This window comes from Thermobia domestica, chromosome 18 (genome assembly GCF_964235325.1).
Source record: "Thermobia domestica chromosome 18, izTheDome1.hap1.1, whole genome shotgun sequence".
Lineage (NCBI taxonomy): Eukaryota > Metazoa > Arthropoda > Insecta > Zygentoma > Lepismatidae > Thermobia > Thermobia domestica.
This window is the reverse complement of record NC_137471.1, coordinates 894,727-920,106: the sequence shown is the minus strand read 5'-3', so window position 1 is coordinate 920,106 and position 25,380 is coordinate 894,727. Positions and strand designations below refer to the sequence as shown.

Here is a 25,380-nt window from a genome sequence, read left to right as displayed (position 1 = left end):
CTGTGTACGCTACTGTTAGCCACTAAACCAGCAGAGAGATGTCTAAATCGTCAAACTTAAAAACAAACTTACCTTGACATGTTACGGGCGCGGTTATTTTGAGATTTGTCCCTCAGACCGTTATGACTTTGTAGATTTATATGTAGGCCCTATAATACAATATTACTGCAAATGTGGCACGAAAATCCTTCCAAGACGTTAGGTCAGATATCTTCTAGAATGGCAAAATATCGCCTACTGTACCAGATTGACATCTCTATTGAAGAGCCCTGCAAAAACTTTACGGTAGAGTAGATCCCATGGACATGGGCGCCCGAAGGGAAGGCCAGGGAGACCCGGGCCCCCTGGCTCACGAAAATTTATTAACCGTAATATAGCAACCAGGGAAATGGGCCCCCTTAAAAACTTTCTTCGGGAGCCCATGCTCATACGACCTATGCGACGCTCAACAATTGTCAAATCTACTACTCCATTATCATTGCAAACATCCCTTTAGAACCCATCACTGGGATGCGAGTCAAATGTTGAGAACCGCTGAGAATCTTTTCCGAGCAAAGATTCTCGTGATGGGATTCTAACTCAAGTGATAGAATGTTCGCTTCGCATTCGGCAGGTAGTGGGTTCGATTCCTGCTGCCGACCATCCTAACTGGTTTTCCAGGGTTTTCTTGTCCTGGCAGACAAATGCCGGGATGGTACCTACTAAACAGGCCCTGGCCGATACATTCCAAGTCCTTATTATTGTTGTTAAGATATCCAGTATAAAATGGCCTCTGAGCTGTATCTGGTGATTGTTAAATAAATAACTTCACCTCCAAAATATTAGGGTCAGGAGAGAGTATTAGAATTCTATGCCAGGATACCCCGACTGTTAACGTCCCGTTAAAAATTTCGGAACCAGTTGGTCTGTTGAAGAGTTTACTAGAACGTGACAGGGGTTAACTTTACAATGGCCGCTTCTGTTGGTATCCCTACACAAGAGACGAGAAATTACACTCTATTTGTAACAAAATAGGTCCAAAACTTCCCTAACCATACGCTAACCCGACCCCATCCTACCCTGCTCTACTCTACTCTACTCTTTTAAAGCAGTCCTACTTATCGATGCACAGCTGGAGCCTCCTATTGTAAAGTTTACCTCATGAAAAAGTACAATAATTTTATTGTTCAATGAAATAAATTATTCACAATGTGCTGTATTCTTTGTTTTCATATCTCATGTTTTCCTTTCGGACCACAATAATTCCTTTTAACGCAACAATAAAAGTGTTATTTTCACATCACACATACTAAATCAATTAGTTGCTATCAATACTTACTGCAAACAGAAGGTTGAAGAAAAATAACATATATTTTGCACAAGACATTCCACACGACTCCATGGTGGCTGAAATTTGAAATAACACCTGTTGAACAAAGGATTTTTCACACCGTCACACACACAACAACAACACTGTTACAAAGTCTATGGGAATCTCCTTGGATTAGGTTTTCACACTACACACAACTGGAACAGAAACTGTCTGCGCTATAGAGTATTACACAAGCACAAGTTCCTGCGAGGAAACCACACACCACTTGTACCAAGTCCAACTGCTTCTTACCAGTTCGTCCCGCGCCCTCGCAGTCTTTTTCAAACTGACTGGGATGAGAGCTGGCTGCGTTTGTTGCCTGGAGTGGAGAGAGTTTCCCGCCAGTAACGTATGCGTATGGATGGATGACGTATCATGAGAAAGAGTGAGGAGGTTAACAGCAAAAACTTCTGCTGCCTACCTGCTTCCCAACAAACCATCGCAAATTGGCAACATTTTTCGTCGTCAATTCTTAAGCCTTCAGCCAGTGATGCCAATTGAAGGGAAATTTCCCTTGGCGCAGGGAAATTTTGAGTAAATTTTGGAGAAATGGGAAAAAGGGAAATTGGTTGTAATCTCTCAATATTGCAGGGAAATTTGAACCTCTCTTGAATCATTTATAGATTGAATGTATTTACGTATCTGATTAATCTCATTAAAATGCAGTATAAATTCAACACCCTATTTGTCCCAAACATAATCCGTTGCACATATTTCACATAAATTCTCACAAGTTATCTTGCTTTGCATTCGTTAATATTTATCAACATTACCCATCGATCAACATATTCAGTTAAATTCGAAACATTACAACAATTCTTATTTAAAATCTTTTACCAAAATTAGTTTTCCCATTGTTGAATTAAATGCAATGCAATAAGATGAAATATTTCTCAATTAAATTATCACTCCAACTATTATATCAGTTTGGTTTTCCCAACCAGAAAATTGATTGTGAAGAGGATTAATCGATGTAAGAGAAGAAAATCTGCGTGTCGTGAATGTAATTATGTATATATGGGCGAATACTGGGTCATTAGTGTATGTGTGTTTGTGAAAGTTTACACATTTTCTGGTGACTGTGCGCACAGAATTACAAATTCTTAAGAATTCCGCATCTCTAAACTTAGATTTAGTTTGTATTGTGCTTAGGAACATTCCTCGAGCCAGAAACAGTAGCAGCTAGAGTTTTCTTTGTAACTGTTCGTTTTAGTAAATATGGGAATGCTGTTCTTAAGTAAGTACATTTCAAATATATACTTAATATTTTCTTTGTACCTTAGGTTACATTAATATTAAAATCTATCATGATATCTAGGATAAAAATTAAATTTACATAATATTTATTTTATATTTTTTATGATTTATTTAGGTTGTCCATCCTGACAGAGTTATTTATAGGGTTTTTCCTCAGTCACACCAGGTGAATGCAGAGATTGCACCTTTAACATAGGTCCTAGTATACACCTTTCTATATCCTTTCCCCTCCTGTATCGCGACGCCTTAGATGCCTAAAAAACGAATGAAGTTCAAATTCTGCGTAAGCTAAAAGGAAGGCTGTCAGATATCTGCTTGTATGTGGTTATAAGATTGGGGTGAGTGGGTAGAAGCGAAAACGATTAAAAATACGTTTACTAAATACAGTACTTGAACGGTTTGGATGAAGGGAAATTTTGCCCGGAAGAGGGAAATTCTGAAGCTTGTGAAGGGAAAACGGCTGTGAAGGAATTGGCATCATTGCCTTCAGCAATGTATAACCACAGAGAAAATAACAAGATGTTATTTTCTCTGTGGTTATTTTTTTCTTGTTATTTTTTCTGTGGTATAACCAAAGCGTTGCGAACAATAAAAGCCTAATTTCCTAAAGGCTGTGAGACAATGTCAATTGCGCTAATACCCACAAAGAGAATGGATGCATGTAATAGCGTACACAGAGTTTTATGAAAGGAGGGGATTAGGTTCCAAAGCCAATTGAATTTCAGGATTTTTTTTAATACAACATAACAATGCGATAAATGTTTGTTTTTTCATAGTATTTTGGTGAAGGGGGAGGGCTAAAACTTACTTTGTGTACGCATGTGGACCGAATCATGAATTTAAGCTTCGTAAAGACTAAGAATATGACAAAATTCTAAATGCGTCGCTAAACAGCAGTTCCAAAAAACTTAGGACATCCGTAGTAGATTAATAGATTGATATAGGGCCTAGTATATTATCCAGGCCCGTCCCTAAGCAATTTGCTGAAAATGCAGTCGCACTCAGAAAGCTCTAAACACTACAAACACAATCTCGTATCTGTTTCTACCTTTAAATAGTAATCTATTATGTTAGTGAAATATATGCAAACAGATCTGCAGAGGAAGGATGGTAATCCTTCTTATAGAATTCAATATCGACCTTCAATCTAAATAGGCCTATATGAGTTTGCAATTCCACGGCCTTCTACATTTGCCATTTTATTATTATTATTATTATTATTATTATTATTATTATTATTATTATTATTATTATTATTATTATTATTATTATTATTATTATTATTATTAAAAACTTATTTCCACCTTCAATCATAAGAAACTTGCTTGACAAAGACAAGACTAGTTTTCATATCAAAACTATGATAACTGACTAAATGGAACAGGTGTTCCTACTGTTCGAGAACTGAGTTCTTGTATTTGACAACAATGAAATAATTCATGCTGGGATCTGTTTGACCATTTGCTTTAGCACTGTCCATGTGACCTAAACATGATTTATGAATGTAGTATCCAAATAGAAAGTCAGCTTAAGTGAATTAACTATTTAACTACTATCATCATGAAGTCTGTTTCCAACAATAAATATTTATTTTAAATAATATAGTTACGACAGATCTTGCAGCCTCTCTAAACTTGTCGCCCCGTGTAAATGCAGATGTTGCACATATGGTACAGCGGGCCCTGTAATTATCATCATCATAAGTACTCCCTTATTATATGCAGGACACTTTCCACAACTGAGAAGTTTCCATTCACCTTGGTTTTCTATTCATCCACCGTCCATAAAGTACAGCTTCTTGTCGCCCCCTCCTCTTTTTCTTTCCACCATACTTTCTATCACGTCCTTCATGATACATTTTCTTCTCATCCAATGTCCAAATCGGTTTCTCTTCATCTTTCTTATTAGCCTACATCATTGCCGGATTAAGGGAAGAGTTTAGGGGAGCTATAGCCCCGGATCTCCATTCTGATCAAAATCTCAACTGGTTATCTAAAAAGAATCATGAAGATACGATCATGATCATAAAATAAAGTATGACCAAAAATGCGAAACATATTCTCTTAACTTTCCTACAGTACTTTCAAAGAAATGTATTGGGTGAAGTCAGTGTTGACGACAGAAGCGGCTGTGGTTCATTAAACATACCTTGAAGGAAAGAAAAAGAAGAAAAAGAAGTCATGAAGTTTCGGAGTGTTTCTGATTATATCTTTCTTTCAGTGGATTCTAATTGAAAAAGGTTTTTTTGTTAGTAACCTATAATTATGCAAGTAAAAAGTTAAATATATAGATATTATTCTACGGTAAGCTGATTTTTAATTTTAATAATAAAAATGTGGCAAAGAAAATAAAGAGAAAGATTAATCTTAACAGTCAATAGGGGCCACAAAATTTTTTCTAGCCCCGGGTCTCAAAATCGGTTAATCCAGCCCTGGTCTACATCCAAAATTGTTATTTTCTCCCCAAATTTTCCTAATACCTTATCATTCGTTTTCAGTTTGACCCAGCTAATTCTCTCAGTTCTTCTCCACACCCACATTTCGAAAGCTCGCAGTCTTTATTTTTTCATTGCACTTGCTCTATGTTCCTGCTTCATACAGCACAACACTGCACACGAAGAATTTTATGAGTATTTTTTAAAGTTCTTTATTCAAAGACCATAAATATATTTTTCTTCCTTCTAAAGACTTGTTTCGCTACTCCTGTTCTTACTTTTATTTCACATTCACACTCCATATCCTCACTAATAATACTACACAAATATGGAAAACTAGTCACATGCATTTTCTCTCATCTTACCTTTATCCCGATCACCATGGGTTTTTTTTTCTATTTCTTACGTTTATTTTCATCTCGTATTCTTCACAGTTTTTCTCAGCTCTTCTATCATCTTATTACTTTTCTTTCCAACTTTCGAAAGAAGCGCCATATCGTTTGCTTCTAGAGCTCCTCCGTGGCTAAGCGGTTAGCATACGCGCCTTTGGCGTGGGAGACCCGGGTTCGATTCCCGGCGGGAGCTCATGTGGTTCGGATTCCACGTTAAGCAGTAGGTCCACGTCTCATATAGCCTCGCTGCTGAAAGGGACGCTAAACTAAAATCAACTCAACTCGTTTGCTTCTAATATGTACCGTATATGCCTAACCATTCGGACTCTTACCGAAATATCGGGGCCACGGTGGCTCAGTGGTAGAGCGTTCACCTCTGGTGCTTGGGGTCGCGGGTTCGATCCCTGCCCCCCGCCAAGTGAACTTTATGGTGGACAAACACCGTATACGTGGGTTTCCTCGGGGTTCTCCCGTTTCCTCCCACTTTCTTCATTCCACCATTTCATTCATTTCTCATAATCACCGTCTCCTTTAGCCTGGCAGGCATAATCGTGGGACGCAAAACTCAAAGATTTCATTTCATTTTTCTTACCGAAATATCATTTTTGTTATGTAGGTCCTTTTTCACTATCTCTTCTAGGTATGTATTGTAGCATAAGAAGCAAAGAAATTAAAATATCGAACAAATGAAGATCAAATTGAGTCATGTCAGTAACAAAAAGGAACAAACAATAAATTTGTAAATCAAATTAGAGAGTCAAATTAAACGAGTGGTGGTTATAATCACTAATTGTCATGAATGACAATATTTTATTGATGAACCAAAATGATTTACAGAGGAACTGGTACATGTAGAAAGGAAGTACAATAGTATACAGTACAACTCCTCAAATCCGAACCCCGGAAATCCGAAAACCCGGCAAATTCGAACACGTTCTCAGGAGAAAAAAAAAAATAACTACAGCTGGAAAATGAAAAAAATAGTTTTCATCACACAAATTTAGTTTTTTTAAAGGTTTTAACATTTTTAGACTTAATGCTTATTCAAAATAATAATATAATTATATTCTTACAAGAAGACAGTTATAGATATGCGACAATCATTTTGGACATGAGTGTACACTCGCCAGTCAAGGTCACTGCCCTTTCGACCACTGGGCCACCCTGTCTAACCTCAGTCGTTGTTTTACTGCCAATTCAGTGACGAAATAAGTACGTAATATTATTTCCCGGGTAATCCGAACCCCCCGAAATCCGAACAGGCTTCAGCCCCAATTAGTTCGGATTTGAGGGGTTGTACTGTAGTGGATATCTTTTGTAACAATGTAGTCATTTAACTGAAAACATTTAATAGAATTGAGTTTGACATTTGACACATTATGTAACCTTAATTACATAATGGACAATTTATAAACTTACTCAATACTGAATATTCAAGTATTTAAATCCGTCTGTCTCTTTAGACACCTCCCAGCTGAGACAACTTGCAAACCGCTTGCTGCAAGCTTGCATTGGAAGTCAGCAAACTTGCATCCGGTTTTATTAAAAAGCGTGCAAGCATACCGCAAGCTGGATTCCAGTAACGAAGTTATATGGGGGTAACCTTTACATTCAGTATTCCATTTAAGCTTGATGCAAGCGTTTTACGTTGGAGGAAAGTGAACAGCCAATGAACGGCCACTGATACTATGACGCTCTGCGAAGGATCTAAAGTATCGCTTGCAAGTACAACAAAAGGCAGATTGTATGAAAGCAAGCATTGAAAGAGCAAGCGTAGGGAACCAAAAGCCAATCACGCGCCAACTAGCTAAAAAGCTTTCTTGCTACTTAGGATATTACATGCAACTAGACAATATACGTTTTCTATTGTCATACTTTACCTATTGCAGGGGTCGCGCTGGCTCAGTGGTAGAGCGTTCACCTCTGGTGCTTGGGGTCCCGGGTTCGATCCCATCCCTCACCAAGCGTACTTTGTGGTGTACAAACACCGCGTGCTTGGGTTTCCTCGGGGTTCTCCCGTTTCCTCCCACTTTCTTCATTCTACCATTTCATTCATTACTCCTCACATCATCACCGTCCTCGATATTTCAATTTCAAACCAATGTGGACGAAAAAAAGTAATAGACACCGAAGTATTTTTATTGCATTTAGAGTTCTTAAAAACATCATTACGGTATAATTAAAGTTCTATTGTGTCATTTTCAGTGAAAAATTATGTCTCTCTCAAAAATCTCATGACACGGCGTAACTTGAGTCTTAAAATCTTCCTGTGAGTATCCTTGTTACTAGAATACAATCTTTGAAGGTATTAGGATACCCCCTAAAAGTAAAAACACTATTTTTATAGAATTTATATAAGAAATCATGTTAGTTTACGTAGAATTCATTTATTTAGATGCCCATTGTAGTTTCATGAATCATGGAGAAAATGGTGATTCTTCTTATGAAGAAATAACTAACTCTATGGCCTACGGAGACCAAAGGTTCAATCCTGCATTCAATTCATAAAAGTTCTCTGATGACTTCTGTCGTTAGCCAACTGGACCTAGTTTCTACTTTAGACTCTCTATATTCCTATTATTGTAAGATCCATCTTGATATTGTCCTTCCATCTGCGTCTAAGTCTTCCTAATGGTCCTCTTCCGATTGAGTTTCCAATTAAAATTTTGAAAGAAGTGGTTTGATCTTTTGTCTTAGGTGAAACAATCCACCATTTATGACTGGTTAGTTCCGCATAAGAGCCACAGTCGGTAAGACACAATTGATTTGCACGTGCTCTTACCAGAGTCCTGTTAGTAGGACTAGCTCAGGAGAGTAATGCTCCTGGCAGTACGAACGAAATACACAGTTCTGATTGGTTGACGTTATCCATTTCTTCCCATATAGCATTCAAATAGCAGAAATCAAAGGCTTACTGTTGTTGACGCTCGTAGCCGAGCGTGCTAGCGCTATGTGCTACTAACAAACATCGCTTTCGACGTGAGTTCAAACCCGTCCCAAGTAAAGTTAATTTTTTTTTTAATTTTCATAATACGTTTTTTACTAAAATAGGATGAAAAGAGTACTCAAAAAAGAGATTTACTTACTTTTGTGCAGATAAAAAGAAGAAGAAGTAGGAGGAGGAGGAGGAGGAGGAACGGGTTAGAAGCCCCGCAGGGCCCATTTTGTTCCACCTTGACCCCCATTATAAAAATTTTGTGGCAAAACAGCTGGCTAGAATAGCGCGTGAGCAAAATATTACCTCCTGTAGTAGACCTACTTAAGGATATTGGCTAGTTTGTACTAGTAATAGATTCAGGGCAGATTGTTGGTCTAATGCTGATGCAAAGGATGCTAATTCAAAATATACGTTTTTTTTTGGGGGGACGGGAGGGGAATTGTATTGAAAGTTTAAGCATAGTGGTGATTTCTTAAAGATACCTCAGAGTACACAAATTCAAAACTTTGGCACAAGTTTGAATTTGATTTAGCCCTGTATACACACACGTGTAGAGATTTTTTAATCTTTCGAGTGATATTTTTCTGGAAAAATGAAATATTTCAGTTTAGCGTCCTACGTTTAATGCCTGTTAGGCTAAGGAAGACGATAATTACAGCAAGTGAATGATGATGGAGGAATTAGTGGAATGAAAAAGTGGGAGGAAACTTACTTGGCTGGAAATTGAACCAGAGATCCCACGCACAGAGCTAAACGAGAGTCTCCCGATACTTTTCTGGAAGTGACTGGAAAATGAAATACAAACACCCGAGATACATTGACACAAAAATATCTTACTTATATGATATCGTTCAAGTAACACAGAAAGGAAAAAAAATGAAATGAAATCTGAGTTTTACGTCCCACGTTTATGCCGGTGAGGCTAAAGGAGACGGTGATGACGAGAAATGAATGAAATGGTGGAATGAAGAAAGTGGGAGAACCCCGAGAAAATCCATGAGCAGGTGTTTGTCCATCACAAAGTCCACACGGCGTGAGCGGGGATCGAACCATGGACCCCAAGCACGGGAGGTGAACGCTCTACCAGTGAGCCACCGTGCCCCCGAAGTAACACAGAAAGGGTTAAAGGGTTATGTTTTCTCTTGAGAGAGGCGCATTTAAAAAAAAAAAAGAAAGAAAAGAAAGAAAGAACCGCCACTGGGTTACGCAAGGATTTTATCCCTCCATTCATACTCAAAATGATACAAGTTTCGGAGGGAGCATTGTCATATTTGGGCATAGAATATTAGTTAACGTTGTGTCTTTAATTTCTGTTTGCGTATATAAAGAAATGCTATCACGCATCAGAGCACGGCGTGACAAATATCTTGGCATTTGAAGGCGGCGTTCTAAGTTCCCTTTAAATGCTGATAGCAAATGAGAGGCCAGCGGTATTGCCACGTTTATTTTGTACACATCCACGTCTATCCCCAGTCACCTGATCGCGCTGTAGTTCGTCTGTTTAGCTATAGCCACACCCCTTTACCACTTGGCAACGCCGCGCCAGAGCTTACCTTTTATTCATTTAGCTAAAATGTCAAGATTTTTGTCACAGGCTTTAATTTAAACATTGACCACTTTAATATGTATTACAAAAAAATCTTTCACATGATTTTCTTCTGATCACATAAACTGGAAATTGTTCTACTAATGAATTATACTCCTGTAATTTCTTTTCAAATCCTCCATACTTTGGCCCCCTGCTATAGAATAAAACCTCAGACAAATTTGTACCTTATATTCCTGGATGCAAAACGATGTTTCTTGTCGCATTTTATTAGCCAAAAAATATGAGATCGTCTTGCTTTCGCAACATGTGATCTGGGGTTTTTCTTTCATTGAACATGATCACAAGCTTCCATTAGGTTCCCCTCTTCCTCACGTACCATTTTAGCCTTGAGCGTTCCCAGATGGCGCAGGACCCTTCCAGTCAGGGAGATTAAAGCAGATCTCATTCGATTTTAGTGCGGTTTGATCGTAAGATCTGAAAATATGCCCAGTATGTTCTGTAGAGAATTTTTTTTTTTTTTTGGCGATCCTTTGTTTAAGAAATCGGGGATCGAATTGGCTTCAGAAACATAAAGTATTTACTTAAGTGAAATGAAATCTTTAAGTTTTACGTCCCACAATTATGCCGTCTAGGCTAAAGGAGACGGTGATGATGAGAGATGAATGAAGTGGTGGAATGAAGAAAGTGGGATATAACCGCGAGAAAACCCACGTACACGGTGTTTGTCCACCACAAAGTTCACTTGACGCGAGCTGGGATCGAACCGAGGACCCCATGTACCAGAGGTGAACGCTCTACCACTGAGAAACGTATTGCCCCGAAGCTCAATGCTCTTTTCATAACGATGTTGCAACATTTCTAACCCTTGCAAATAGAAGGTCTTGTCCTGCTGTGCAAACCAGCCCTCCACCTCCGCAATGAGTGTTTCATCGAATGTGAAATGTTTGCCTTTGAAATGTTTTTTGAGATGTGGGAAGAGGTGATAGTCGGGGGGGCCCAGATCAGGTGAGTAGAGTGGGTGAGGTACTCAGGGAAAGCCCAGATCCTCCAGCAATTGCATGATTTGATGAGCCTTGTAGGACAGTGGCGGCGGTTGGACGTTAAAAGTGGGGGGCAAGACATGATCTGAACAATTGTGTATCAATGTTAGATTTTGTGGTTGTTTCTAACACTGTTTGATGAAAGGTTGTATAACTAATAGGATACTATCTTTTTTCACTTAAAATGCCCTATCTCGTATTTCTATTTTATGTAAATTCGTAAGAGCAATACAGGTAGGTACTAGCACTTTATACTCAAACATCAAAAGTGTAAGAAGAGATTTGAATTCTTGCTCATGAACATCTTAAAATTCTGTCTGGAAAACTGTGTGATCAGATTATTTAATAACAAATTTGCAAAACAAATAAATCGGAAAGATAATATTAATCATAGTAATGAATAATGACGTTTGTTTTGCAGAAGTTATATTGAAACTGAGAATTAATGAACAACTTATACTTTTAATTCCACACATGTCATTAATGGATTTTTTTCTCTTAGAAAATGAAATACAGTAAATGCTGCAAGCATATGCTATTACATTTAAAGAAATATGCTATTGCAATATTAATTGCTTTTAACTGCAATTAAAATGCAATTCCTGTAGCTTTCTTAACTCCACGGGAAGATAAATATCCAATACGTACTCACGCAACGGCAAATATCATATGGCAGCATTTTTTTCTATGAAACAGTAATACATACAAAACCTTTACCAGGGTGTCCACATTCTGGAAAATAAGTGAAAGTCAGGGAAAGGTCAGAGAAGTAAAAATGTGTCAGGTGAAGTCAGGGAAATGGCAGATTGGTCAGGGAAAGTCAGGAAAATATCGATTTAGGTCCATTGTTCAATTACTGAATTTATGAAATAGGGTTGATTTCTTTTCTGTTACTGGATGCAAAATGTGGTGTTCTCAATGATGATATTGAGGGAGTCAGTGTTCTCTGATATATTTTTTGAAACTAGTTTTCTGCGAGAAACACATCTAACTGCATCCTGTCATATTTGCTTAATATGGTAGACGCTATTCTAGAGGAATTGCATGGTGCCAAGAGGATATCTGCACAAGTGGCTGAGAACGCAAAGAAATAATATCTCCAGCTCACAGTGAAATCTCAAACTGAAGAATTTAAGGAACACTCGAATAAATTCATAGCCAATGACAGAGATGGTATTGGACGTGATGAGTTTTTTTACTTAGTCTTAGGAAATGGGAAGAACTTCGTTGACTTATGGTCAGATATGAAATTGTGCTTTATCTTCTTTCACGGAAACGCATTTTTTGAAAGTGGTCTCACAATAAATAAAATTCTCATTGTTGAGAACTTACAAGAAGAATCTCTGGTTGCTCAACGGATCATATATGATTCTGTGATGAGAATAGGTGGATCATCAGGATTAATAATTACAAGAGGTATGATAAATTCAGTGAGAAGTTCAATGAGACAATAGCAGGTGTGCTTGGAAAAGAAAAAAGAAATAAATGCTGGAGACGAAAAGAGGAGAGAGAAACGGAAGATTCAGCAACAACTAAAGGAGCTGGAGGAAGAAGAGAAGAAAATTAAACTGCGGAGACAACAAGAAGGATATTCAGATCAATGAGAAGAAAACTGAGAGAAAGGATGAAAACAAATTTTTAAATGGGTTGCATTTAACAACTGCACCAGCAATAGTAATGTGTGTGTGTTACATAATGCAATGTGTTACATAGTGTGTGTGTGTGTTTTTAATAATCAGTAAAATCATATATGAACTGTTTATTACTATAGGCAATATTATAATGCTGTGTAATTGGTATTATAATATGTAATTTTTTTCATGTCTTAAGTACCCTGTATATTGCACATTTTCATTTCTAACTTTACGTTTATGTAATATGTAGGCCTAATCATTATCGGCCTAAGGCACATGTTTGTAAATTTACATTCCTTTGGAAAGAAATTGAAAAAAGAAAGAAACAAGCGGAAGAGAACAAGGCCAACTATGGGGAGTGTGGAGGCTGGCGTTTCTTTTTTACTTCTGTATTTTTAAGTTATTCAGGGGTCAAGGAAATCTGGAACTTTCGTCATGGAAAGTCAGGGAAAAGTCAGAGATCTTTTCTCCAAATTGTGTGGACACCCTTTTACATTTCCAAATGAAACTATATAAATTAGGTCTCCACTTCAAAAAAGTGGGGGGCAACTGCCCCCTCTTGCCCCCCCTAATCGCCGCCCATGATTGTAGGAGGATGCATTGTCCTGGACAAACTGAACACTACTGCTAACTTTTCCCGAGTTTTTTCTTCAGAACCCCCTTCAGCTCAATCAAATAGTTGGAATAAAAGCAAACATTGATGGTTTCACCCTTTTAAAGATATTTGATAAGGATGACATCATCCTTATCCCAAAACACCGATGCAAGCACCTTCCCAGCTGATCTTTGGGTTTGGAACTTCTTCGGTCGAGGAGATCCACTGTGGCGCCACTCCATGGATTGCTGTTTAGTCTCTGGATCATAGTAGTGCAGCCATATTTCAACTTCTGTCACCAGACTGCGCAAGAACTCACCAGGGTTTTGAAACTTTTGCAAAATTTCCCGTGACATCTGCACCCGTGTTCTCTTCGGGTGAGCATTCAAACATTTTGGGATCCATTTGGCACTGACCTTCCACATGTCCAAATATTCTGCTATTATGACACCCACAAGCTCACGCGATATCCCCACACACGCAGCAATGTTTTTGATTGATATATGCCTATCCTCCATAATCATGTCCTGCACTTTGTCGATGTTTTTCGTGGTCACTGCACTTGAAGGCCTGCCTAAGTGAGGTTCATTTTCAGTCTCACGATGACCACTCTTAAAACACCTCACTTGCTTCGCTACTGTTGTGTATGTATCCAGGAGCGTGTTCCCCCAAAGTATCCTGCAAAACTTTATGAGTTTCCATAGAGGATTTGTCTTGCAGCACAAAAAAAAAAAAAAAAAAAAACCTTAATGACACTCCGAAGCTCATTCTTCTCGAATTTTCTTAGATCCTCCGCCATATCTTCTTACAGAACCTGTGATAAAGGAAATAACAATGATAAAATGATCGTATACGGGATGAGAGGTTCACAATATATGACTTTTCTAATGACTTCAATGATATGTTTCACTTTTTATTTCTTCTTGGTGACTTCATGAATTTTCCAGGCCTCCCTCGTAGCCTCTTCTACTCACTAAAATCTTCTCACCATGAAAATACGTTTCAAATATATTTATTGGTGAACGATGAAGAACTCTTTTCGTGGGAAAGAAATTGAGTTATTAGCAGTTCTCATCGAAGAAAGAAACTATTTGCGTCGCAAAAATAAAGTAAAATCGAAGAATGGTTTCTGTTTTTCCAAAATATACAGAACGTCCACAAAAATTACTTATATAACCTGGTGACGGTTATAAACTGACAGTGTATGGACCCCTATAGGCAAAATCCAGTGTACACAATTATATACGTACATTTTAAGGCATGATGCTAATTAAGCTTCTCCTGCAAGCAGTCCCGTATTCACGGAGGTCTAGGGGGCCGGCCCTCCTAAACATTTACTGATCTCCCTAAAATTTTTTACGATAGGCTTTATATGAACTATAATATTGTTGGATCGCCCCCTAACTTCTACCGGCCCCCCAACATTTTTGGACTGGCTACCGTCCTTCCGGCAAACACAGGAGACTAAAAACTGCGATTCCTCAATTACCATATTATAATGTAAGAGTTTTGCTCTTTTCTGTCTAATATAATTAAAATAAAGAGCTTGTTTGTGTGTTTATTTGTCTGTTTGTCTGTGTGCGGCCTGGGGACCAGACAAGTGGACCGAGAGTTACCAATTTTTGTCAGGGGTACCTTGGTTCTGGCCCCAGATCAAGACGAGTTTTTTTATATATATATAAATTTCGAACCAGGGGTCTCAGGGGCCGTTTACCGGGACATGTAAAAGCAGTAGGAAATGGCCTATATTAGTGTCGAATTCATAGTTTTCGCGGTCGCTGAGATCAATGGTGAAACTCCGATCGCATTAACTTCCAAATTCACCCTATTCGGCTGCGGGACGGGGGTCATCGGGGGGAGGTACCGAGACATGTGAAAGTAGTTCAAAATGACCAATATTAGTGTCAGATCCATAGTTTTCGCGGTCGCTGAAATGAATGGTGATATCCCCACAGGCGTTGACTTCCAAACACAGCCCCCACTGCGAAGAATTGGTATATTCAGCTAGTTAACAATATAAACAAAGCAAAAAAGAAACAAAACAAAAACAAAAAAGCAATCAGTCAAACACGGAAATATCGCCAGTCACGTGCGCGAGTGTTTATCTGCTAGCAAAATGAAAGTACACAATTGTTGACGGGAGAGGGAGGGGGGATAGAGGTTGTGTATCGGTCGCAAAAACTCCTGAACTGTAACGTTGTTTGACCCATAAATGCAACCAGTGAAAGGAGTTCTATACGGAAGCACTACAAAAATAACCTTGTTATTACGTTGTCATTGGAGTAAAATGGTGACATAAGAGAGAGAGACTACTACATTAGTCATACTCTTTTTAATAGGTTTGCCCCGAAGTTTGAGGTCGATTACTTCCATATCAAATAATTTAACGTAGCCATTAACGTTCTCGCATTTGGTGCAAGCGGTTCCGGGTTCGATTCCCGATGGGAAGACTCGGTCAGAAAGGTATAGAAGTTTTTTTCAAGCCAGCCATTCTAAATGAAATTTATCCTTTTTCCTCATATACATCAAGCAAATGCCGGGAAGGTACACTCATGTCCAAAATTATTGTCGCATGTCTATAAATATGTTGTTCTAGGAATAGCTATAATTTGATAACGAATTCGCCCGGTATTTCTTATAATGTTAGTATGTGTATAATCGGCAAAGACATGTAGGTGAAAATTTCATGTGAAAAGAGCAGTAAATAAGAACAATAAAACGAAAATAAAACTTTCTTGTCCATTTAGCAACATTTTGTTTTACACATTCTAATTTTCGTATTTATAATTCTTTCCCTATGAAATTTACCACAATTATACATTTCCCGATTGTACACATAGTATCAGTATTAAAAGTGTCCTGCAACATCATTATCAAATTATATTCTTACAAGAAGACAGTTATTGATATGCGACAATAATTTTGGACATGAGTGTACCTAAGATAAGGTCTCAGGCCGCTTCCTTCGTTCCCCCTTCCTCAGACAGCGGAACGTCATCCCTCATACGTGAAGAGTTTAAGTCCATAGGTGCCGGTAATACCCAGAAATACGTATGCATATGATAAATCAATAACATCTTTCAATAACTAGGTAAATCTGCAGTAATGGCCGATGGCAGTGCTTTTCAGTAATAAATTTCCCTACATAATATGGTAGACTGAAAAACACTTTTCTTGGGAGTTGGAAATTAAAAAATCGATTCTATCTAAAACGAGTTTCAGTTTTCAAAACCGGTTCAGTTGTTTCTCAAAAACCGAAATATTGCTTTTATCGGTTTTTGCAGAAAGCGGTTTTCGGCATTTATAATTGAAGACCACAAGGGGAAAAGGAGGTAAGTCAAGAAATGGCCAAAAATAAGTTAACAGCAGAATAACGTAGCCTGAAAGGTGTAGTTTACATGGACTAAATCCCACAGTAAGAAGAAGGTTAGTCGCTAAAAACAATTAATGTGAATTTGCGTACAGGGGAAGAAGTAGGTAAGACAGTGGAAAACAAGGAAGTTATGTAAAATGATAAAAAAAATAAAATAAATAAAAATAACTGACTTACTTCCCTTTCCTCCTGTAGTCTTCAATTGGAAACCGATTTTGCTCATATCTAGATCTTTCTGCACTTTATGAGAATGTAGTTTACGTATTTTTTCAAAAATATCCATTTGTCATACAGCCAGGGGTAAAAGTGTATGTGAAAAGGTAGGGGGACGCATGACGTCACACCGTCCCCCAAGCCTATCTTTGTCCGTTGTAATTTTTCTTTAGAAAGTGGGGGACGCCACGGATATTTTCTGAAAGCGGGGGAACTGCATACCCCGCATTCCCCTCACTTTTACTAGGGATGGCCACAAAGTTCAGGTTCCGCCGGTACCGGTTCAGCGAAGAACCGGTTCTCGCAGATCCGGTTTTCAGAACCGGTTCCAGACCTGGATCCGACCCGGTTGCAGAACCGGATCTTAGGAACCGGTTCCAGGCCTGGATCCAAAAACCCGGTTCTAGAACCGGATCTTGGGAACCGGTTCCAGACCTGGATCCGAAGAACCGGTTCCAGACCTAGATCCGAAGAACCTGTTCCAGGCCTGGTTTCGAAAAACCTGTTCCAGACCTGGATTCGAAAATCGGTTCCGCAACCGGATCTTCTAGAACCGGGTGCGTTCAGACCCGAAAGCCGGTTCCACCAGGAACCGGTTCTGGCCATCCCTAATTTTTACCCCTGCATACAGCGGGAATCGCTAAAGTATGTTTAAACTTCAACAAGTGTTCCTTCTAAGGACATGCATCGTGCCCGTGGGTTTTCTCGGGGTACTCCCTTTCTTCCTACATTGTCATTCCACCAATTATTCCACAATCATTCACTTGCTTTAATTCGGTCTTCCTTAGCTTCACAGGCATAATCGTGGGATGTTAAACTGAAAGATTTCCTTTCATTTCATTTCTAAGGACATGCAATAAAATACAGTATAGCACCGATTACCCGGACGCGAATTATCCGGATCGATTTCCGAAAAAAATTTTAAAAAATAAAAATTTTGCTGCGAAAAATCGTGAAATCGGCGAGAACACTGTATAATAATTAGCTAATGTGATCTTACTTCGAACAGTGTATAGCGGCGCGAGTGTACGCGCTAGCTAGCGAACCTACCCATCCCTCGTTAGCTCTTGATAGAGACTATGGCAGTTTTAAATTTATCTTCTTGCTACCCCCAATGTGACAAGTTTGCTACAACTGATAATGGATCAGGTGGTGATTGAGTGCATGACAACGCCACTAATGAAGATAACTCATGTTGGTTCTTCTTCTTTTCTTTCGATTAACGGGTCCAGTTTAAATTAGTCCGGATAATCCAAGGATGTTATAAAATAGAGGATCTGCCCATACAACAAAATTGTGAAGCCATACGTCACAGCTTCGCCACACCTACTCTGCCCACTCCGCGCCACTAAGAGCCACCAATCATGGCGGAAACGAGAGTAGCGAATCATACATGCCGGCTCAGACGATGCTCGATTGTTTTTTGGCTTCATGAAGATAGGTATAGGTAGATCCTCTATTTTATAACATCCTTGGGATAGTCGTTGCTTTACTCTAGTCTATATCAGCCATTTTCCACTCCAATGGAAGGTGCATGTTGTGGAGATAAGATGCTGCGCTGGATGTGCGAAGTGACACGCAAAGACAAAGTTAAGAATAAAGTAATTCGAGGAGGAGTGAGACCAGTAGGAGAAGAACTGGAAGAAAGTAAACTTCGATGGTTTGAGCATGTGATGTAAGAAGAAGACCTTTGGTTCGAATACATAGCTCACCGAATGGATGCTATAGAACTGAATGGGAAAGGAGCCTGAGCCGACCAAACAATATGGTGTCACAGCGGATATGACACAAGATAGAAGTAGATGGAGAACAGCGGTTTGAATAGCCTACCTCAGTTAACTGAGAATAAAAAGCTCGCCCAATTTCCAAACATCTCTATGCGTTTTATTATTATTATTATTATTATTATTATTATTATTATTATTATTATTATTATTATTATTATTATTATTATTATTATTATTATTATTATTATTATTATTCCTTAATACCTTATTTCAGCAAATTTATTCCACTTAATGTGTTTAAGTATTTATTTACATTTTACAAAACTTTTATTTTCAGGTATATATGCGGTGTTCATTGAAGATTTCCCTATGACTCACATATTTACAGTTGACTAAGACAAACGAAATTCGATACAGACTTACAGTAGTTTTTCCTCACATACGAACCTCAAATGGTCACACACTGTTCCTAATATGCTTTATGCACTTGTAGAGACATTGTTTATAGAAGTCTGCAGAGTGTTCTAGAGGTCTGTAGATGAATTAATCTCAGATATCAACATTTCATTGTCTTTGGAATACATTCCTTTGAAAAATGACTTCGTGATTAGGAAGATGAAAGAAAGATGGTGGAAGGTCAGGAAAGTACGGGCGATGGGCAAGGATTTCATACCCGTAGGATCGTGCTTCTGTCAGGATAGTCAGATCCGGACCTTACGAGATCCGAAGATCTGGATCCGATCAGATTCTGATCTTTTGTATCCGATTACCCGGCTCTGGAATCTAGATCCGGATCCGAACTTTCAACCGAAATCCGGATCTGGAGCCAGATACAAAGTTGGATCCGGAATTCGGATCTGGTGTCTGATCCTTAATCCAAGGTCCGGATATATTTATTTGACGTGTTAATATTTTACATAGTACTCATTTCTTGTTAGGGTTTGTTTTATGGCGTTGATAAATGAAAACTATTGTATATATACCAAAACCGTATATTTCTTACGAAGTTTTGGTTGACATAGTACATTGAATCTCGTCTAGCATTGCTGTCTTATAGTAAAGTATACTGTCTTTTGTGTTGTGTTGTATGCAGTTCAAATAATTGGAGAAGTCTCCTTATCAGTAAAGAAACTAATCTTCCGCAACTACAGGAAGGGAATACGAATCAATGGGGCTCAAAATTGATCTTAAAATTTTAGTTTCTAATGTTCTTTTCATCAGAAACGAATAACAAACAAGAATTTTAGGAATCATAAAAAAATGGACCAAAAGATTCCAATCTTGGCCAATAATTAGGTTTTGGAACAGGGGCCACAAAATTTTTGAACGGACCCCAAATCGAGTTTTCGTATTTTCTACGGAATAAGTATATCATACTGAGTTAAGTGATAGTTTGAGTGTGGCTACACTACCTGTAGTTTTCCAGATATATAACCTACAAGAAAAGTTTTGACTGAAATATATTGAATCTTTTGAACCGAAAACACAAAGATTCTGTAATTTTTTGTTAAAAGTGAAATACTGATATCTTAAGAGTTTAAGACACAAGTATGGAAGGTAGAGCGAACTAATACTAGTTGATGAGGTTGAAATTTCCCCTCAAACTGTATATTTCCTGCCAATTAGACATGAGTTTGTGGCATGCGTATCAGCCTAGGATATACAGGGTGTTTCAAAACAACACCGGCAACGTTTGGGAGGTGGTTCCTGACACCACCAAGATAAGAGAAAAAGTTTAAACCAACCTGGGTGCACAAATGCTTCCTTTCGGAGTTATAGGCTGCCAAAAACATGAAAAAATGAACTTTAAAGGCCCATAGCTCGAAAACTATGGGACCTACCGTAGTTGGGTCAAGACTTTACTTAGGAACTAGTATGTGCGCTATCCAAAATACATGCCTAAAGTACTCACGCAACAATTTTTATAGAGGTAGTTTTGAGTACTTCAAATTATATGTCCATAGGCAAACTGCCTCTATAAAAATTGTTGCGTGAGTACTTTAGGATTCTGAAACATGTATTTTGGATAGCGCACATACTAGTTCCTAAGTAAAGTCTTGACCCGACTACTGTAGGCCCCGTAGTTTTGGACCTATGGACCTTTAAAGTTTATTTTTGTACGTTTTCGGCAGCCTATAACTCCTAAAGGAGGCATTTGTGCACCCAGGTTGGTCTATATTTTTTCTCTTATCTTAGTGTCAGGAACCACCTCCGAAATGTCGTCGGTGTTGTTTTGAAACACCCTGTATATGTTTATACATTTCTTCCTTTTTTTTATCAAAAAGGAAAAATCACGGGAAAATAGCTTCTCCTGTCTTTGTTTCCTGTTTTCTTCATTCCCCCATTATCCTCCATCCGATCATCATCGTCTTCCTTAACCTCGGTCCAGTGCATGATCGTGGGATGTTAAACTAAAAAAAAAAAAAAAAAAAAAAAAGCTCATTCACAAGCATTAAGGAAATCGCTTGAAGGACAGCTATGACAATGATTTCCTGTCTCGAAAACATTGAAACACACTCAAAGATGGAGCTACTTGATGGAAATAATGCCTACGAGATCGAGAAGTATTTTTATAAATTTGAGACGAGATGGGAAAGATTAAAATTGTCGTCTCAATTTCGAGACGAAATCAGAAATTTCTCGAGTGTTGTGGTGGATAGCATTAGTTGAACAAGTCTTAAATTTTAAGCATTGCTTTAGCGCTACATGATTCATAATACAGGGTGGGCTCTTAAGTAGGTATACACTAGGGATGGCCGGATCCGGATCTGATTGGATCCGGATCCTTTGGATCTCGGATTTCGGATCTGGATTCGGATCTCGGATCTGGGTTCGAAATTCGGATCTGCATCCGAAATCCGGATCTCAGATCTTGATTCTTATCCAAACCCACATCCCACCCAAATTGTGATAAACTTGAATATCAAAAATTCACCGAAAGTAATTTCACGAAGTCCTGACAGTGAAGAAGAAAACAGAAAATTAAGACGGATATTGACAAGTCTATTTGTCTCCTTCATTCTACACTAAAGATCAAATGCTTGCCTTACTAAAAAAATAATCTGAGTTGACCCGGATGAGAATTCGAATGTCGAATCTAGGTCCACCCGGTTGCAGGACCGAAATGAAATACACACATATTTATATTTGAAACCGGAATACAAAACTCGAATATTTAAAATTCCTCAATACACCTATTTCATTGACAGTTAAGAAAACATAAACAGTTAAGACAAGTATTGACTAGTTTTTACGTATATATATCTTTCTCAGTCTGCTCTAAATATCAAATGTATACCTTACAATTAGATTTAATAATTATTTAGTAAATCACAATATGGGCACCGAGAATAAACTATGGATTTTGGTGCCCCTTATCTAGATTTGAAATTTCGGATTCATACATAGAATCAGTCTGAAAGATAAATATTTGAGATCTGGACACCGAAACAAGTGCTAGTACCAAGATCGTAGCCGTTTACCTAGGTAATGCGAGCGGAAGGCGAGCACTAATTCCGCATGTACCGGTACTTTGGGGAACACGAGAAACTAAAAACAGATAAATATTCTTTTTCAGGGGCAAGTTGCGCTTTAACATGATTTTTCATGAGTGTTGTGTTCAAATACGAAAACTGTAATGGCGAATTGATTGAAATAAATGCCTTTTCTTTTTTAGCAATAAAGTTAGGTACTTTCACATTGAATAAAAATTAGCAAAGAACATTTCACTGATTAGAGTGCTGGTTCTTGTGGAAGCTTTCACACTGAACCGAAGATTTCCTCATGTGGGTATCGGATTGTCACAATTCACCTTGCTGAAAGACGTGGTTTATCAGGAGGTCGGCCAAGATTCTTTGGACTTAGCCTGTAGACTGCTTCTGGTCTCAATTACTCCCATATAACAAGACTAACCATATATAAAGTTGCTTCGAAATTATTTAAAATATCACTAATTGACCTTAAGGGGATAATCGCGATTTAAATATTCGTAAATCAGAAGAGATGTAAAAGTTAAGCGTTAAAATAAATCCGATAATTCCTTATGTAACCTAATGATAGCAATAAAACTTCTTATGTAACATTTTCAAAGCTAAGATTAACAGTTTTGTTCCTGAAGAGGGTTCATGGCAACATAGAATATTATAAATCCAATTATCATAAGTAGTACCTCTGACAGCCCGCATTTCACATCACCATCGCCCTTCATCCTGACAAGTGGGCAATTCACTTACTCACAATGACTTTTCAGGCATTCCAGTGACATCAATATCTCAGTTTGGGTTTGGGATCATGCTTCGGTGAACCTTGACTATCACCATCAGCAGCTATTAGAGAATCAGAACTTATTTCTGTATTAGACAATGTGGGTAACTATAGCTTTTCGTCTATAGAAGGCAGAGAGCGTGCCTTAGGTGCCCGTGGTCATGGGTTCAATTCCCGGAGAGGCACTCAACAATTTCGATGTTGACCCAGCATCGTGAGAACAATTGGGGAGTTATCTTAAGTAAGAGGTAACGGACTGCAGTCTAGAAAGCCGGCATTAGGGACTTCGGGTGTCGATGCGTTGACTACACATCCCCACTTTCAACGTAAGCCCGCTGGTAGGAACCAAAGGACTGTCGTGCCAAGAATTTAGTTTGTTTTAATCATCATAAATGGCTTCTTTATTATTAAATTTTATCCAATATTTTCTTTTCAACTAGTTTGGGAAACTACTTGTTTTCTTTTTAATTCATGTTCATAGTTAGCACAACTAATCACTAAGGAAAAACAATCTTTTCAATAAAATTCGCCTCGCGTCTTTCGTAGCTCTAAGTTTAGTTATTTTTAGTTTTTTTTTTTTTCAAGTTGAAGGGCGGTTTATCATTTTCCCCTCGCTTACCCTATTCTTTTTTCTAGTTTTACCTATGTTTCTTTGCACGGACATTGCGCCTATACGCACGTGCTTAGTGTGTTCGTTTACAAAAGCGGGCCATTTTCCTGCCACTATAGAAAGTAAGAGTACACTGTATCAGAGAAATATTAATTGACGTATGTAAGTGAATATATCTGTGACGAAGTCATAATTACTCAGTTTTTGCATCGTACATAGTTTCCTCATCCTTATCAATTTCTTCACCCCTGCTTCCTGAATTCCAGTTCTAGTATTCTTTCTTGATGGGGGACTGATGTCTCATGTAGGCTTATTAACTATAACATCAGCAATAAAGAAAGTACAGTTTAATTTGCACTAATTTTAAAATATTACGTTAATTAAATAATAATAATAAAATATGGAGCGAGCTCAGGCTACTTCTTAGGATTCTTGCTTCGCAATTGGATAATACCGGGTTCGAATTCGGAGACCAGCCATCCTGACTGAGGATTTTCCAGGGTTGTTCCTCAGTTATACTGGGCAAATGCTAGGTTAGTACCTTGATGTAAGGCTCTGGAGACCTTCCTTTCATTCCTTTTCCAATGTTTTCATCTGTTGATTACTACAGTGTAAAATGGCCTCTGAGGATGTATCTGGTAGCTTATAGTAAATAAACAATAACGACGTAATATATCTTCACGAAACGTGTGAGTTAATTTATCTACAGCCTTACAGTCCCAATAGATAGCTAAAGTTTTAATATCAATTTTCTGACTTTTATATACTATTTTCATATTGTTTCAGCTTTCAGTTTTCTCATGCATGTTTCCACCGAGAATTGAACCTGAGATCACATGAACAAATGCGAATATGTTAAATATTTTTGAACACTTTAATATACGAAACACAAAACGCTTCAATGATACAATGCATGGATATGTTTTGGTTACGTCCTGCAATGTATGATTAAAGAAGCCAGGAGGGTGAAGAAAAAATAACAGAAATCTCTTTTATATTTTCTCCTTCAACAAACTCCCGACCTCAGAAGGGCAAGCCATAAGTTAGGTAATAAAGTCATATAACGAACACAACCATTTCGCTCTCCTGAAATTCTCGTGTGTATGTTTAAAAATCTACTGTTGTTCCACGCCAACCAGTCTATATTTTTTGTTGTATATACCTTCGAAGTGAAAGATATTCATTATTACATTTATTGGCGGTTGATCTCGTGAGTCAGAAACTACTATTAATAAAGAGTTTGTTTTGTCTAATATCCCTGCGATTAGAAGGGCCTTATCTAAAATATATTTCATTTGTATATGAGAAAAGAAGAAAGTTTATTTTCTAAGAATAAAAAAAATATTTTCAATGTGAAGCTAACATTAAGTTTCGAAGAGGAGCTAAACAGAAGAATTTGTTACCATTTACATCAGTTTTCAGACAGTTCACTATACTCTGAAATGGGAAGAAATCAAACTAGGAAACATTTTACTAAAGAGACTTCGACAGAAAGTGCAACATGTAAATATTGCAAGGTTAAACTAAAATAAAGAACAAAGGTAACACAAACGTGTTATGGAAACATTTAAAAGCACAGCAACCTACTATATCAGTGAATCCTAAAAAAAGTTTTAACGAATTTTAGATACTCAATTTTACCATCACAATTTCAGATGTAGGTTTGGATACGAATCAAGATCTGAGATTCGAATTTCGGATCCAGATCCGAGATCCGGATCCAGATCCAAGATCCGAATTTCGGATCCAGATCCGAGATCCGGATCCAGATCCGACATCCGGATCCAGGTCCGAGATCCGAATTTCGGATCCGGATCCGAGATCCGGATCTGGGATTCGGATCCGAAATCCGGATCTAGGTCCGGATCCGGCAAGATCCGGATCCAGATCTCCCTGGATCCGGGATATCCGGTTCCGAAAATTTTTGGCCATTCCTAGTATACACCCCAGTATTGATGAAGTATAACATTCTAGTTTATGGGTTTATTTGCTTGGGCTGTTCCA

At 38.1% G+C, this 25,380-nt stretch overlaps 1 protein-coding gene across 1 annotated transcript in view; it reads right to left on the bottom strand.

Moving 5' to 3' along the window:
* Positions 1–1,725, bottom strand: part of LOC145676062 (CD63 antigen-like) — a 98,865-nt gene extending 97,140 nt beyond the window's left edge. The window contains exon 1 of the mRNA XM_081746924.1: positions 1,319–1,725. Coding sequence (XP_081603050.1) covers positions 1,319–1,381 — 63 coding nt within the window. The 5' untranslated portion in view covers positions 1,382–1,725. The remainder of the gene's footprint in view (positions 1–1,318) is intronic.
* Between the last annotated feature and the right edge of the window lie 23,655 nt (positions 1,726–25,380).